The sequence below is a fragment of the Pelophylax lessonae genome (assembly GCF_965119305.1).
Source record: "Pelophylax lessonae genome assembly, chromosome: 6".
NCBI classification, from domain to species: domain Eukaryota; kingdom Metazoa; phylum Chordata; class Amphibia; order Anura; family Ranidae; genus Pelophylax; species Pelophylax lessonae.
Genome location: NC_138773.1, coordinates 234405557 through 234423469, shown reverse-complemented (window position 1 = coordinate 234423469; position 17913 = coordinate 234405557). Strand labels below are relative to the sequence as shown.

Sequence of the window (17913 nt, the reverse complement as noted above, 5' to 3'; positions counted from 1 at the left end):
GCCGGAGGAGGAAAGGCGGCGATTGCCGCCTCCCTTCCCCGATCGTCAGGGAAAGTGTGAGAAGACCCGCCTGCTTATGTAAACAAAGCAGGCAGATCTTCTCAGTGACAGACTGGGAGATATCACAGGATTCAGCATAGCTGAACCTGCGATCTCTGTCCGTGTCACACACACACACACACACACACCACGTCAGTAAGCATGAGGCTCACATTTAACCCTTTGATCACCCATAAGGTTAACCCCTTCCCTGCCAGTGTCATTATTACAGTAACAGTGCATATTTTTAGCATTGATTACTGTAGTAATGTCACTGGTCTCCCCAAAAATGTAAAAAATGTCAGTTAGGGGTCCGATCTGTCCGCCGCAATGTCGCAGTCCCGCAAAAAAACGCAGATCGCCGCCATTACTAGTAAAAAAAAAAAAGTTTTTTTTTGGGATTGTCATATAGCAGAAAGTGAAAATTTTGATTTGCTTTTCAAAATTGTCACTCTTTTTTAGTTTACAGAGTAAAAATAAAAAATCGCACAGGTGATCAAATACCACCAAAAGAAAGCTCTATTTGTGGGGAAAAAAAGGACGTCAATTTTAATTGGGTAAATTGTCGCACGACAGGCAATTGTCCGTTAAAGTAACGCAGTGCTGAATCGCAAAATAGGGCCTGGTCAGGAAGGGGGTCAAATCTTCTGGTCTTAAAGTGGTTAAGAGTCCATTTACACTACGGAACTGGAGTAGTGTACACACGTTAATGTGCACTGCATAAGGGCAGTTCATTCATCTGAAAGGTCGGTATATGCACCAAAAAAAGTGCACATAGCATTTTTGGTAGCACAAGTCTGTTGGCAAGGTGTGTTGTAGTGACTTTCAGATTGATTGGCACCACGTCATACCAAAGTATGTTGCTGTGATTTGTGGTAGCGTACACATTACCACATTCGGATAGCCTGAATGGGCCATTAACAACATCGGATTTAAATTCAAGCACTGCACGCCTTGTTTTGATACAGTCTAGTGTTTATTGTACGTTATGGAAGGTACACTTGAATTTCAAAAAGTTAAAACATATAAAAGTGGTTAAGGGAAAAAGAACAATGTATGAACATTTGATAAATGCATGAGAATGTCATACCATATAGCAGATTACAATGGTAATGTTAATGCCAACAGAGCATTATGGAAGTTAGTTGAATAAAAAAAAAATACTATGCTTTTTACAAACATCTGCTGCTTAAAATACCGGAAAGGAAGTCTGTACTGTAAATAATGAGTAGTCACAGAAAGTGGAGAGATTTTTTTTTTCAATTTTTGTTTTGTTCTAGAACTTACTGCAGAATGCAATGGGGAAAAAAAAAAAAAAAGAAAAGATTTAAATGGTGCAATTACTTCACAGAAAATCACAGAATCACCTAACCAAACCGTTATCGATAAGAACATAAAAAGGTACAGATTATAACGCTCCTATATGAAATAATTTACACACATATGTCACCTATACCACCATCTAAAATAATCACTAAATACATTTCTTTGAAATAATAAACAAGCAATAATATTTCAGCATGATGAGTTATCAAAAACAAAACAAAAATAAACCAAAAAAAAAAAAGCAAAAAATAGTGTTTTGTTTTAGTTTGTCCCCTCATTTTTTAATTCTCTTGATGAAACTGTTCAGAAATTTTATTTTTTATTTATATTTATTTTTCTGTAATGTAGTGCAACCAACCAAGCTTATCTGGTAGTACAACTGCAAAATAAGAAACAACTTGTCAAAAATACTTGTACAATGGAATGGGGGGAAGAATTAAGGTCACAAAACCATTTTCATTTCCCAATCATTCAGGAAAAAATACTCCACAGTTTTCAGGCTGAACAAGCTTGTGCCGTGTTTTCACAAAGTAAATGTTTATGCAGAGGATGTTACACTCTGTTTGTAAACTGCGTGGTAAGCGTTTCTCAGTAAGACGTATGGGAAGCAAGATTCCAGCAAGTCCATGGTCAGGAATGGTGACTCTTGCACAATCTGTGTGAGCATAAACAAATGTGTTTATTACATCAATCAACGCATTATACAAAAAAATTAGGACATTTGAACAATCACTAGTTTAGACAGTTATGCTTGAACAAGTTGGGTGAATGAACTTCTTTGCAAGCATTCCAGTTTTATTTTTTTATTAACTCTTTGCTTACATTCTGTAAAGAATTTTTTCAAATCAAAGCTCTCCTTTACGCAATTATTTGAAGCAACTTTCAAGCAAACTGTGACCATTAACCTCCCTGGCGGTATTCCCGGGTGTGGCTCCGGGTTAATATACAGTGCCAAAAGCGGTAACCCTGAGCTACACTCGGGATTACCCCACAATCACACTTAGCTTCCGCTACGATCCCCCGTCGTCCTCCCGCTGTAAGCTCCGTCCAATGCCTGCACCTGTGTTTCGATTCCCTTCCTTGCGAGCGCCGCAACGCAGAGGGATGGAATTGGCGGGAAATTCAAAAAATAAAACAAACGACATGATATAGTGTAATCTGTTAGGATTACAACTTTATATCAAGCCATTTCACCACAGCTTTTCACCTAGTGGCTTTTCTCAGTGCCCTGCCTGTACTTTTGTGGTTCTTTGTGCCTGGAAAATTGAGAACGTCCATGGCATTCAAAAAGCATTCTTTTAGCTCAAAAGCGCTTTTAGACAAACTGGAAAACAATGAATTGGAATTATTTAAAGAATGGAGCGATATTGATTTGTGGAAAAATTCCTCATCAGGTACTGAAAGTGACGACAGTGATGATTCTGCGACTGAGCTAAGCGATGTGAGAACTTGGTGCCCCCAAGATTCCCATTTAAAGAGGAAGTAAACTCAGCTATAAAAATCAATCTTTTAGAATGTATTAAAAGGACTTACAATATTAATACATTACACATAAAATATTTAAATCAGAACCTTCTTAAAATACCTTTTTTTTTTAAGTTCAATTTTTTCCTTCTTCCTGCTCTGGGCTGCGCCATGTCATCTCCTCCTTTCTGCTCCACCTGCAGATGTAATTTTCGCCCTTATTGCATTCTTTGGCTGAAATCTCTCAGTGTAGTGCAGACTCTCTGTGTTTCTGTGTGCCGTTTTTCCCTCCCCCTCCCCTTGTGTGACCTCTCTTGTTCACTCCCCATGTGAGATAAGGAAGCAGGAAGCTTCATAGCCGTGCCGTTTTTCACACATACAGGGAGAGCAGGCGTTGTTATGTTAATGAAACAGCACACAAACTGTGCCGTGAATTGAATGACAAACTGGGCATGCTCCGATGACGTCATCAACTTTTACAGGAGGAATTACAGGAAGATTATACAAGTAAGCAATCCTTTACAGGCACCAAACTATTGCTTTCTCTAGGCAGATTAGAATGAGCTGAAGTGTAAATGGGGAGTTTACAACCTCTTTAATGGAGCACCTAGTATGAAAGTGGACGTTGACCATGACAACCCCTTGGCATAACTACAATTAGTTCTGACCGATTAGGTTATTGAAAAAAATAGTTACCGAGACAAACTGGTACAAAGAGCAATTGGCTACGCATCAGAAGTTTGCAAGATGTAGAAAGTGGGAACCAGTGACCAAAGATGACATTTGGAAATTTCTGGGCCTAATAATTCTTCAGGTGTCTGTTTAATTCGAACTTCATTTTGAAAGTTGCCGAACATATCTTTTTGAATCACCAAACACCATCAATGGCTGTGAATAGATCTGGACGTCGTGCTGTTGGTGTTGTCAACTCGGAACGCCTGACTGGTCGTCACTTCATGGACTACATCCCACCAACTGAGAAAAATTCAGCACCTACAAGGATGTGCGTTGTTTGTCGCTCGAAGAGAGAGGACAGTGGAAGGAAAATAAGAAAAGAAACCAGATACCAGAAACCAGATACCACTGGGTGTTGGGACGACGGACTTTGTGCAATCCCAGGTTTCAAAATCTTTCATACCCGAGATGTTTACTAACTCATTATTACAGTGACTAGTAATATCGCACCCATTGTTTGTACACATTTCAGTGTTTTTGGTTTTATTCGATTATTGAATAAAATGTATTATTATATTATAATTGATGATTTCGTGTTTCAAACTTTATCATACCCGGGATGTCTACTAGACACTTGTTTGGACAGATTTAAGTGAGTTATTCCTAAGAATTACAGGCCTACAATATAAAACAGATTTCCATGCAAAACAACGTACAGCTTTGAGATAAAAAATTCTCACATAAACAGACCGCCAGGGAGGTTAAGGTATCATGGCATTTTGCTCCAGGCAGGAAAAAAAAAAAGCTTGCCTAAAAGCATGTTTTCCACAGGCGTTTAGGCTCATTAAGTGTTTGGGCTTTCACTGATTCCATTGGCCAGAATGTGATTCTTGCTATTGGAATGCATGAACAGCATGTATATAGCATGCTATACATGCATGGATAGCATGTAGATTTAGGCCGCCTCCAAGAGTAGGACTAGGCAGAAAAACACCTGGCTACACCCATGGGCCATCCTCAGCTGGTATATAACCCCCCTCTCTGATCTAGGTAATCAGTTTAGTAGCAAGCAGTATTAGAAATATCTGAACTCCATCGAGTCCACCCCAAAAAAAAAACACCAAAGGGGGAGAGGAGGGTAACGCTCCAGACAGAAGCCTTGCCACCGAAGCAGGGGAGCTGTCGGCCAAGGGACCGCTGCGACTCAGACCCACGCCCGGTCGTATGCGACCCTGCGAAATGTTTTGCTTGTGAGCCAGCCTCTGTCCATGATGCTATGCCGCAGCCCGACCTAGCGCATAGCTGCCGTCTGCATGTGCTTGCTGGCTGGGGGGACCACTGGATCTAGATTATCCAGCCCGTCGCCCAGCCTGGCAATTGATTGTAGATCTCCCGAGAGGAAAAAGAAAAAAAGACGTAAGGAAGGAAGGAGAAAGAATTGCTAGGACCAGATATCCCAGCCGGGAGCCTAGGCCCTTACTCCTGACTAGGAACTGATTACGTAGAGCAGAGAGGGGGGTAATATACTAGCTGAGGATGGCCCATGGGCGTAGCCAGGTGTTTTTCTGCCTAGTCCTACTCTTGGAGGCGGCACTATAACCCAGTAATTATGATTTATGAAGCGCTGTGTCTGTCGAACGAAAGAGAAATGTTAATTTGTAATGTGAAATTCCTGCCTGGGCAAAAAAAAAAAAAAAAAGATACCCAAGTGTTCTGGGATCCCAAACCCCAGGGAAATATTTAATGCAAATGCCAATTTTTGGAAAGTCAAGCACAGCCATACCTCATATCTCAGTATTGGTTATTGTGGGATCCACAATGATTAAAGCTAAACTACAGGTACAACTCTAACCAAAAACTTCCAGCACTAAGCTCCTGGTGTTCAAAGCTAAAGTATCTGGAAATTTTCTACCTGAAGGCACAATCGACAAGTGCAGAGCTTTTTGTTTTACTGGGATCTCTCGTAAGTTGTGCAAGTTTTGTGAGATGTGAAGAAATGACTTTGCAGAACTTACCATATCTAGCAGCAAATAAACAGATTCTCGGTTTCTTGTTGTTGTTTTATCAGTCTCTTGGCCAATTTTCAGGAGGCTAGAAGATGCCAGCTGTGAGAAAAAAAAAAAAAAGCACAGTGGACAGAAACATAAGTACATGGTTTCTCTGAACAGGTAATAGAAGATACACATACAAATGTATACGGATGCATTTTATCAGGAATCCACTGACAAGCCACTAGACAACATCATCTTTACACATCACCAACACAGCTGAAAGGCCTATATTTAGGTCTACTTTTAGGAACACATACATTGTAACTATGAATTTTCTAGAGTGCTATGTATGCATTATGATGCTTTTGCAAGGCATTTTACACTTCTTGCAAATGTGCGTTTCAAGGGGACGGTACTGTATATGCATATTCAATGCATGTATGCTTTTACCCATTACCATTCATCCTAGATACACTTGCTGTACACTGCACTAGACATGCAAACAGCAAATGTTTTCAAAGTGAACCCATTTCATGAACTACACAGTTAACAGCTGTAGGTGAAAGCCAACATTAAACGCTATCAGTATGTACCTCTGGATATAGTTTTCCCCCCAGTGTTGCCTAAAACCTCTTCAAAGTGGCTATTCCAATACAGTGTGCAAAATTATAGCCAGAAAATGGTGTCACGCTATGTTTGTTTTGTCAATGTCACATTTTTGTTTTGGTTTAATGAGTTTGAAAAATTTTTATGCAAGTAGATTTAAAGGGATACTAACATATTTCAAACTCATTAAACCAAAACAAAAATGTGACATTGACAAAACAAACAATGCACTAGTCCATAAAGTGTCCTTTAGTATGACTATGCAAGTACTCAATCTTTCATCAGTAACACACTTATATAGTTTACTTGTCCAAGCGATTTCTTCCTTAAATAATGTTCACCACTATGTGCTCCAATCATCCACATGCATTAGTGATAATCCCCTCATCCGATGTGCCGTCTCTATGGAGAAAAGACCAACCAATGGTCTATAAAACGCCTTTGTCCCTTCTCTGGGGATCTGTTGTGCTGTTTCACTCCTTTGCTGGCAGTTTCAGGATTAGAAGCCTCCTTTTCTATATTGATCTCCATTTACCCAAATCACAAAAAGAAAGCTGGACATAGTGCTTTATCCTTTTTAAAATAACTGGTTTATTAAAAACTTGATATAAAGGGGGAAATCCCCCTGAGGAAGCCACTTGACCCTGTGGCGTAATGCGTAGGGGAGGGGCCAGTCTGTTGTCATGCTAAGGTGTGCATTGAGAGCATACAGTGGTAATACTGTCTGATTGTAATATACTAGCATTGTGACGACTCAATGCTATTTACAGTTTGGTACACTCGAAGAACCAGGAAAATGGGAGTGTTTTTTAAACCGGTTTTTAAAAAAGGATAAACCACTATGTCCAGGCACTGAGTATTGTATTGTGGGACAGGTGTATGCTCAATATACACTATTAGAGCCGGTTCACACAAGAACATGGAAACCTGCATTCTCTGCACTGCAGTTGTGATCTGCAGCGGGTATCTATATTAAGTTAGACACCACAAACACAGAGTGCAAGTGCAGTGCATTTGCCCACACTGGATCACATGGTACAGAAGTACCATACCATGCGGTGGCAGAGAGTTTCCAAAAGTAGTGCATGTACTGCTTTTGGTGTGGTGCTCTGCAATATCCGCCTATTCAAAATGAATGGGCTGAAATCGCACCACACAGAACTGCATGTGAATCGCACAGGAAAGCACAGCACATCCCTGTGCATATCCCCTGTGTGAACTGGGCCTTACGAAGTGGAAACACTTCGGGGAAGCTCAAGGCAGCGTTAAGTAGGAAAGTAGTAAAAAGATGTGTGTTCGTGTATATTTTCAGGTACCTCCAAAAGTTGTTTAGTACTTCTTATGGATTTGCGTAAAGAATGTACCATGCTAAAAGGCACTGAGAGCTGTATTTACGCTGCAGATTTAAAAGTACAAATGTGTGAAAAGTTTCCAAGTCTCCTGGAGAATAAAAACATCTCAATACTATTATATTAACATTTATTTTCTTTAATTTAACAATTGCTGCTGAAGCCACTAACCACTGACTATAAAGACCACCAATGCAGCTTAAGACCAAATCGATTTCTGGCCAGACTGTGTCTTCCTCAGAGTCGTTAAATGGAATATTTGTGCCCCCCTATATTTTAGGTACGATTAATGCATTTGTATGTTGTTTTATAACCCATAAAGCATCAATTTTCTAGGGGGGAATAGGTTAATTTTTTAAGTCTTTCCTCAAAATTTAGATCCATAATCCGCCTTGCTAATTTCGTAACTTTTTATGCATTCTTTATTTATCTTTGTCCTTCTTCGAACTCCCAACCATAAGAACTCAGAACCAGGATAAGTCTGGTTAATGATGTAATCGCTCACATGCACTGTCAAACATCCTTTTCGGAACAGAGGGTATGGGTATCCCTGGATATTTGCAGTACAGTCATTGGAGCTACCAGGTTAGATGCTCCCAAAAAGTCAAAATTGCCCTTATAGTGGAAGTAAACGTCTTTTGTTTTTTTTTTATTTCTAGCTACAGGTAAACCTATAATAAGGCTTACCTGCCGGTACAGTGAATATCTCGAAAACTCGCATGGTTTAGGAGATATTTACACTGCATGCAGCCAGTGATGTCACCGGCGCATGCATTCTGAAAGGATGGCATATTGGTGCCTTCCCTTCAGAGCACCGTGCCGCGGTCCTTGACTCCCGCAAGTATGCCCGGGAGTGACGTCATCACGCGCGGCTAATCAGAAGGCTGTAGGACACGAACCCGGAAAGGAAGAAAGGGTAAAGATGGAAGCCCTGTCAGCGCACCGCTGAAGGGCTGTGTTCTATGGTAAGTATTTCATAATGAGCTAGCACATTATGCAAATGTCTTGCAAGGTTTACATAAAAGAAAAAAGTGTGGTTTACTACTTTTTAAGTAGCAGAAGATTCTATATTTTCCATCTTATTATACAGATTTCTAGCATTTAACATAACTTTTAGTTGGGTTAGGTATTTTATTATTGCACACTCTTGGATCATCGTAACCATCAAACTTCCAGTATTGGTCATGGATAATGTACTTTCCCTGCTAATTAGTTTAGAAGCTATCCATCAAATCAAACTTCTAGAGCAAATACTTGGCTTTTTTAAGGTTCTGTTGACTGCAAAGGCAATAAGATGCCAAAAAATGAGCAAATTACAAGGTGGAGAATGAGCAGGTTGAGCACAGGCAAGGTGAGCAAGTAATCAGAATAATTATTTCAGTGCACACCGTGGATTGTAAAAAAAAAAAAAAAAAAAAAAACGCCAAACATTACAATTAAATTGTCTTTAGCATCCTCCAGTAAAATGTGTAAAGCAAAAAAAAAAGATTTTTGACTTACCGTAAAATCCATTTATCTGATGTTCATTAACGGACACAGCTTCTGTCATTCATGATCATTGGGTTATACTGCCCCCTAGAGGAGTAGGACACCAGGCAAAAAAAAACTTCTGGCTACACCCATGGGCAGTCCCAGGGGGTATACTTCCTCTCCCAGCTATAGTGACTCAGTTTTGTTACAAGCCGTGTCAGAAGAATTTCAACTCCCCAGAGAGGTGGGTGCTGTGTCTCAATGAACATCAGAGAAATGGATTTTACAGTCAAAAATCCCATTTTTTCTTTTGTTCATTGACTGACATAGCCCCTGTCATTCTTGACCATTGGGACTTCCTAAAGCAGTGTTAATCATGAGGGGTGGGGAAGAGCAAAAAAATTCCCAAGGCTAAACACATTAGCCTACCAGGCAACAGGGGCACAACCAAAACAACTGGAGCCCACCTGAAGAAAACAATACACCTTTAAAGAGGATCAGGTCCTCTTAAACAGCAGCCTGCAAAACCTTGCGGTCAAAGGAAGTATCCACAAATGCCAATACATCCACTTTAAAAAACTTTGTAAAAGTGTGCACCGACGACCAGGTGGCCCCCGAGCAAACCTACATCACTGATGCTTGATGATGGAAGGCCCAGGAGGCACTAAGCGTCCTAGTAGAGTGCGCCTTGACAGGGAAAGGAGGAACTTGACCCTTGATGGAACAGGCCTGAACCACTGTCTGTCTGATCCATCTGGAAATGGTCACAGAGGAAGCGGACAACTCTTTGCGAGATCCATCCGTGAGCACAAAGAGTAACATCCTTAAAGACTCCATAGCTGCCAGGTACACCCTTAATTGCCCGGACCACATCCAAGGCATGCAAGGCAATTTCCTTTGGATGTTTAGGCCTGGGACACAGGGAAGGCAACACAATGTCTTCATTCAAATGAAAGACAAAGACCACCTTAGGAAGGAATGACGGACAGGGGCGAAGCACCAGCTTATCCTTGCAAATCACCAGATAAGGTGAACGACGGGATAACACCACCAGTTCCGACACCCTGCGCGCAGAGGTGATATAGCCACCAAAAAGGCCACCTTCTGGGACAGCGTAAGCAGGGGAATCCTCCGAATATTCTCAAAGGGAGGTTTCTGTAGAGCTGAAAGCACCAAATTAAGATCCCAAGGAGGAAACGGAGCCCGCACTGGAGGAACCAAATGTCGTACACCCTAAAGAAAAGTACGCACCAGGGAGCGTGTGGCCAAAGGTCATTGGAAAAAGATCGCCAAGGCCAATACCTGGCCCTTGATGGTACTTAAGGCCAATTTCTGTTCAACTCTCCGTTGAAGGAAGGTTAAGATCCGAGCCTCCGGGAAGGAGCAAGGATGAAGCCCAAGAGACTGATACCACACAATGTACATCTTTCACGCACAATGGTAGATCTTCCTAGAAGTAGATTTCCTAGCTTTTAACAGCTTAGGAATCCTCGACTCAGATAAACCTCTATCCTTTAGCACCTGGCGTTCAACAGCCAAGCCGTTAAAGCCAGCGATTGTAAAGCAGGATGGAAGATCGGTCCTTGGGACAGCAGATCCTCCCCGAGAGGAAGCTTCCAAGGAACATCGACGGCCGGCCCCCACCGGAACCGCATACCAAGCCCGGCGAGGAAAGTCCGGAGCCACTAAGATGACCGGAATCCCTTCTGCCTTAATCCTGCATAGAAGATTGAGAGGAAGGAATGCATAAATCAGAAAATACTGCTTTTTGCCAGCCCGTCGCCCGCAAGCCACCTCCCCCCGGGACTCAAGGGCCTCCAGGACCGCCGTCAGTGCATGGATGGGACCCAAGGGCCTCACAGCCTCAGAGAGGGGACCAGGTGGGGAAAGGTGCTCAGAGGACTCCATGAGTAACCAGGGGGACTGCACAAACAGCAACACACTGCCAAGGGGCAACCCCCACTGTGCTAGAAGCACAACCCGGTCGCCAAGTACAAGGCATAGAACGATCCTCAGCAGAGAGGGAGAGGACCCGACCAGACTCATCAACCCCCCCCCCCCTCCCCCAACACAGGCACCTGCAAGCACCCGGAAATTCTGCACTACACGTGCGGCGATCAGGAAGCTAGATGATCCAGGAGTCAGCACCAAGGGATAAAGAGGGGCTCCCACCGCTGACATTACATCCACAGGGTTTCACTGTCATGGCCGCAGCCATTTGCAAAGGTAAACCACAAGACAATGACCGCCGGATAACACAAACACGGCCGCCGTGTATGGAAATATGAAAATGGCGGCACCACGAGGTTTACGGGACCCAGAATAGGGGGACCAGGCCTCAGGACAGATCCAGGCAGGATGGGGGGGCTCTGGCAGGAGCCCCCACCAGGTACAACCCCCTGCACAATCAATCGCCCGGCCGCTGGCGGCACACCCCCCGGCCCCCATCGCCATTAGCGCCCTGCCAGACCACCCAAAAGAATACATCCCCAGCGTATGTGGAGGGGAGGGGGGGGAAGAATGAGGGACTTGACAAGGGGGGGGGGTGCCTGTGAGAGAGAAATGAACCTGGGGGTCCAAGCGTCCCAAGAAGGGGCCCACATCCACCCAAAACCCTCCAGGGGTAGAGGGGGGACAGCTACTCACCATACCAGGAACTAGGTGGGCACCGCTCCAGACAGACCCTCCTCTCCATCGAAATGGGGGCTGTTGGCCCAGGAGGAACGCTGTGACTCAGGACGAGGTCCGGTCGTATGCGACCTCACGAGACGTTTAACCTGCAGGGCCAGCCCCCGTCCAGTGGGACTATGTCACGGCCAACCTAGCGCGGAGCTGAGGCCTGTGCATGCTCGCTGGCCAGACTGGAGTGACCACTGGATTTAGAATATCCAGCCCGTTGCCCAATTCAGCAGTTGATAGTAGATCTTACAGGAAAAATCCAGGAGTAAACATTTTCTATCTAAAAAATGAGCCAGGACCAAAGATCCCAAGAAAGGAACTAGGTCCTTACTCCTGACTAGGCAGAAAAAAACTGGGTGACTATAGCAGGGAGAGTGATTATACCCCCTGGGACTGTCCATTTGTGTAGCCAAAGTTTTTTTCTGTCTAGTGTCCTATACCTATAGGGGGCAGTATAACCTAATGGTCAAGAATGACAGGAGCGGTGTCTATCAATGAACGAAAGAGAAAAATAAAAGTTTTTATTTTCCCAACTTACTAAATATCTGGGTTTGTCTACTTAGCTGAGGACATTTAATAGGCTTAGGTGTGGCATTAGATAAAGCTCAAGATTGTTTCAACCATAAACTTGCATCTAATATACCAAAACGTACAATTTGATTAATTACGATAGATAGGCAATTGGATTTTACCAAAACGTACAATTTGATTAATTACGATAGATAGGCAATTGGATTTTAATGAAAATATTTGCCAAGATATTATTTAAGAATTAGTATGCATTAAATAAGCGTTAACTGCTTTTTAAAACACTCTACCAAATAAAAGTTCAGTGAATATACACACCAAATGGCAAACTATGGTCTGGCCACAAAGGTTTCAATTACCCCTCAACATGAAGGGGTTTATTCAAGTTTTAGAACTTTTTCTGATCAACAAGTGCTCAGATTTAAATTGCATATATGAGCCAAGTCTGTAGAAAAGCTTTACACAGTGGTATATAATGTCTCTACAACATAACAGACCTGGGATATGTTTTACATCTTAAAAAATGGACTCAGCAAACCAATGTTTATTTGAAACCGCTTGTTTGCAGGTTTGTACATAGCAAATCTATACAGATCATGTGTCAGAAAGCCCAATGGTAGCTCTCAAACACATAGACAAGCATAAATATATTAAGCTCTGACTGAATGGAGAAATATACCAAATGCCTGCATGACAAATTATACGTACAGCCAAGAACTCCTTGAGACGATCCTCAATGCTTCCTTTGTGAATGGTAAATAATGCTGCAGCAATCTGGTTGATGGCCTTTGCCAGGCAGTGAATATTATTGCAGTGACCTAAATCAAAAGGAAAATGGTTAGTACATACATAATGCTATGCACAACAATGCATCTTTCTGGTTTATCAAACATTACAATACCTTCTATGGCAGGGCTATACTGAGACATCACGTTGCTAGCCAAGGTTGGCAAAGATACAGCCACAAAAACCATGAGAAGGCAGGCAATTTTGTACTCTTCTTCTGGACTAATGGTTTCTGCAACGAAAAAAGAAATTGATTTAGATATACAACTTATGTCAGGAAAATGAATCCAAGTGGTTACGGATACCAGTCCCCTCTTGAGAGTACATACACACTGCTATTAGAGATGCGCCGAAATGTTGGCAGACAAAAATGGTGTTATCGGCATTTTGCCAATATGAGAAAAAGGTGCAGATAATGGCACCGAAAACGCATGCACTGTGTTTATGGTGCGTTTTTCATAGGGTCATGGGACTCAAAAAGCTCATCAAAAATGTAACACAAGTGCATTATTGATGTGTCCCTGCTGTGTTTTAAATGCATTTCAGCAGGGAGGTGCATTTTTTGTGCTGTTTTTTAAAATGTAAAAATGGAGCAAGCAGAGTTTTTAAGATGTACACAGAATTTAAAGGGACATATTTTTCTTGAGCTTTTCTTGCGCTAGATGCCAATAAATGGCCGACAATAAATTCATGTTCATTTAAATTCATATGATATGATTTAAAAAGTCTAATATAATACAATTATATATGAAAATATAGATTTTTTTTTTTTTAAACTGTAATTTTTGGTTTTCAGCCAAGTGCATCTCTAACTGCTACAATCCCTATATCGTTAACTGTACTGCAACACTTTTCGAAATATCACCATTTTTTTTATTGTATGCAGGAGGTTAAAAGAAAAAACACAACTGATGTCAAATGATCTATGGCAACTGGGTTTTTTTCTGCTCAGTTAACTCAGAGGCACACTTAGCAAAACTAAAAGAAAAGACGTGATGTATTTGAAAAATGCATTCTGTGAAATTAATAGTCCTGCAATTTCAAGAGCAAATGAGCAAATTATAGTAGAAATACACAGAATAAAAGGGAAATTTTCTTAAAAACGGACAAGGCTACTTTCAAAGACCGTTAACTGCTTCTTAAAGTGGAACTCAAATTAGGCACTGGTCAGGCTGCATGGATGGGCAGTGATCCATATTTTGCTTCAAAATTCTTTATTTAAAAATTACATTTTTTTTCCTGAAACTTCCCTCTTAAAATTAAGGTGCGTGTTATAGACCAATTATTATGGTGTGTGTGTGTGTATATAGGTATACGTGTCATATATATATATACACACATACATACACAGTCAGGTCCATAAATATTGGGAATACTTTTGGCTCTATACAACTCCACCTCCACAATGGATTGGAAATGGAACAAGATGTGCTTTAACTGCAGACTTCCAGCTTTCATTAGAGGGTATTTACATCCAAATCAGGTGAAAGGTGTAGGAATTACAACAGTTTGTATATGTGCCTCCCACTTTTTAAGGGACCAAAAGTAACGGGACATTTGGCTGCTCAGCTGTTCCATGGCCAGGTGTGTGTTATTCCCTCATTATCCCATTTACAAGGAGCAGATAAAAGGTCCAGAGTTCATTTTAAGTGTGCTTTTTGCATTTGGAATCTGTTGCTGTCAACTCTCAATATGAGATCCAAACAGCTGTCACTATCAGTGAAGCAAGCCATCATTAGGCTGAAAAAAACAAAACAAACCCATCAGAGAGATAGCAAAAACAATAGGTGTGGCCAAATCAACTGTTTGGAACATCCTTAAAAAGAAACAACGCACCGGTGAGCTCAGCAACGCCAAAAGACCTGGAAGACCACGGAAAACAACTGTGGTGGATGACTGAAGAATTCTTTCCCTGGTGAAGAAAACACCCTTCACAAAACAGTTGGCCAGATCAAGAACACTCTCCACGAGGTAGGTGTATGTGTGTCAAAGTCAACAATCAAGAGAAGACTTCACCAGAGTGAATACAGAGGGGTTCACCACAAGATGTAAACCATTGGTGAGCCTCAAAAACAGGAAGGCCAGATTAGAGTTTGCCAAACAACATCTAAAAAAGCCTTCACAGTTCTGGAACAACATCCTATGGACAGATGAGACCAAGATCAACTTGCAGTGATGGAAAGAGAAGAGTATGGAGAAGGAAAGGAACTGCTCATTATCCAAAGCATACCACCTCATCAGTGAAGCATGGTGGTTGCAGTGTCATGGAGTGGGCATGTATGGCTGCCAATGGAACTGGTTCTCTTGTATTTATTGATGATGTGACTGCTGACAAAAGCAGCAGGATGAATTCTGAAGTGTTTCAGGCAATGTTATCTGCTCATATTCAGCCAAATGCTTCAGAACTCATTGGATGGTGCTTCACAGTGCAGATGGACAATGACCCGAAGCATACTGCGAAAGCGATCAAAGAGTTTTTTAAGGGATAGAAGTGGAATATTATGCAATGGCAAAGTCAATCACCTTACCTGAATCCGATTGAGCATGTATTTCACTTGCTGAAGACAAAACTGAAGGGAAAATGCCCCAAGAACAAGCAGGAACTTAAGACAGATGCAGTAGAGGCCTGGCAGAGCATCACCAGGGATGAAACACGGTGTCTGGTGATGTCTATGCATTCCAGACTTCAGGCTGTAATTTACTGCAAAGGATTTGCAACCAAGTATTAAAAAGTGAAAGTTTAATTTATGATTGTTAATCTGTCCCATTACATTTGGTCCCCTAAAAAGTGGGAGGCACATATACAAACTGTTGTAATTCCTACACCGTTCACCTCATTTGGATGTAAATACCCTCAAATTAAAGCAGAAAGTCTGCAGTTAAAGCACATCTTGTTTGTTTAACTTCAAATCCATTGTGGTGGTGTATAGAGCCAAAAAGATTAGAATTGTGTCGATGTCTGTGTGTGTGTGTCTATATATATATATATATATATATATATATATATATATATATATATATATATATAGCGAAAGTATTCAGCCCCCTTGAACTTTTCAACCTTTTGCCACATTTCAGGCTTCAAACATAAAGATATAAAACTGTAATTTTTTTTAAAGAATCAACAAGTGGGACACAATCATGAAGTGGAACGAAATTTATTGGATATTTCAAACTTTAACAAATAAAAAACTGAAAAATGGGGCAATCAGTGCACCAAACTCTCTCCAGAAGTTCAGTGAGGATCTCTGAATGATCCAATGTTGACCTAAATGACTAATGATGATAAATAGAATCCATCTGTGTGTAATCAAGTCTCCGTATAAATGCACCTGCACTGCGATAGTCTCAGAGGTCCGTTTAAAGCGAAGAGAGCTTCATGAAGCACAAGGAACACATCAGGCAGGTCCGAGATACTGTTGTGGAGAAGTTTAAAGCCGGATTTGGAAACAAAAAGATTTCCCAAGCTTTAAACATCCCAAGGAGCACTGTGCAAGCAATAATATTGAAATGGGAGTATCAGACCACTGCAAATCTACGAAGACCTGGCCGTCCCTCAAAACTTTCAGCTCATACAAGGAGAAGACTGATCAGAGATGCAGCCAAGAGGCCCATGATCACTCTGGATGAACTGCAGAGATCTACAGCTGAGGTGGGAGACTCTGTCCATAGGACAACAATCAGTAGTATACTGCACAAATCTGGCCTTTATGGAAGAGTGGCAAGAAGAAAGCCATTTCTTAAAGATATCCATAAAAAGTGTTGTTTAAAGTTTGCCACAAGCCACCTGGGAGACACACCAAACATGTGGAACAAGGTGCTCTGGTCAGATGAAACCAAAATCAAACTTTTTGGCAACAATGCAAAACGTTATGTTTGGCGTAAAAGCATCACCCTGAACATACCATCCCCACTGTCAAACATGGTCGTGGCAGTATCATGGTTTGGGCCTGCTTTTCTTCAGCAGGGACAGGGAAGATGGTTAAAATTGATGGGAAGATGGATGGAGCCAAATACAGGACCATTCTGGAAGAAAACCTGATGGAGTCTGCAAAAGACCGGAGACTGGGACGGAGATTTGTCTTCCAAGACAATAATCCAAAACATAAAGCAAAATCTACAATGGAAAGTTTCACAAATAAACATATCCAGGTGTTAGAATAGCCTAGTCAAAGTCCAGACCTGAATCCAATCGAGAATCTGTGGAAAGAACTGAAAACTGCTGTTCACAAATGCTCTCCATCCAACCTCACTGAGCTCGAGCTGTTTTGCAAGGAGGAATGGGCAAAAATTTCAGTCTCTTGATGTGCAAAACTGATAGCGACATACCCCAAGTGACTTACAGCTGTAATCGCAGCAAAAGGTGGCGCTACAAAGTATTAACTTAAGGGGGCTGAATAATTTTGCACGCCCAATTTTTCAGTTTTTTATTTGTTAAAAAAGTTTGAAATATCCAATAAATTTCATTCCACTTCACGATTGTGTCCCACTTGTTGTTGATTTTTCACAAAACATTACAGTTTTATATCTTTATGTTTGAAGCCTGAAATGTGGCAAAAGGTCAAAAAGTTCAAGGGGGCCGAATACTTTCGCAATGCACTGTATACACTAAGTGTGTAAAAGAATTACACATACCCACACATATAAATGAAACTAAATGAGAGTGCCTTCCTCCAAATCCTCATTCAAACCCTCGGGGGGACATGGAATTAAGCGTAAAAATACAATAGGTTTCGCGCATGCATAAACTCGAAAACCTTTTGCCCTCCAATAATGTCATAGGGATGGCTTCAATGCCGAACAACTCCAGCCCCTCCGTACTGCCCCCATGTACTTGGCAAAAGTGACGAGGGACGCTATGCTTATCTTTCTTTTGTTCTATAAGCCGGCGATGTTCACCAAACCTAGTTCTCATAGCCCTGACTGTTCTACCCACGTAGAACAATCCACATGGGCACCTCAGACCATATACAACAAATTGGGAGCTACAGCAAATAAAC

General features: G+C 41.6%; 1 protein-coding gene across 4 annotated transcripts in view; it reads right to left on the bottom strand.

Annotated features, from left to right (window-relative positions):
- Positions 1-1417: 1417 nt before the first annotated feature.
- The window catches only part of NCKAP1 (NCK associated protein 1), a 248857-nt gene continuing 232361 nt past the window's right edge, over positions 1418-17913 (bottom strand). For all 4 annotated transcript variants that reach the window (XM_082260288.1, XM_082260289.1, XM_082260290.1 and 1 more), the window contains 4 exons: positions 13029-13145; positions 12836-12945; positions 5520-5609; positions 1418-2020 (listed from right to left, as the gene is read on the bottom strand). In XM_082260288.1, the coding sequence (XP_082116414.1) occupies positions 1904-2020; positions 5520-5609; positions 12836-12945; positions 13029-13145 (434 nt within the window). In that variant the 3' untranslated portion in view covers positions 1418-1903. The remainder of the gene's footprint in view (positions 2021-5519; positions 5610-12835; positions 12946-13028; positions 13146-17913) is intronic.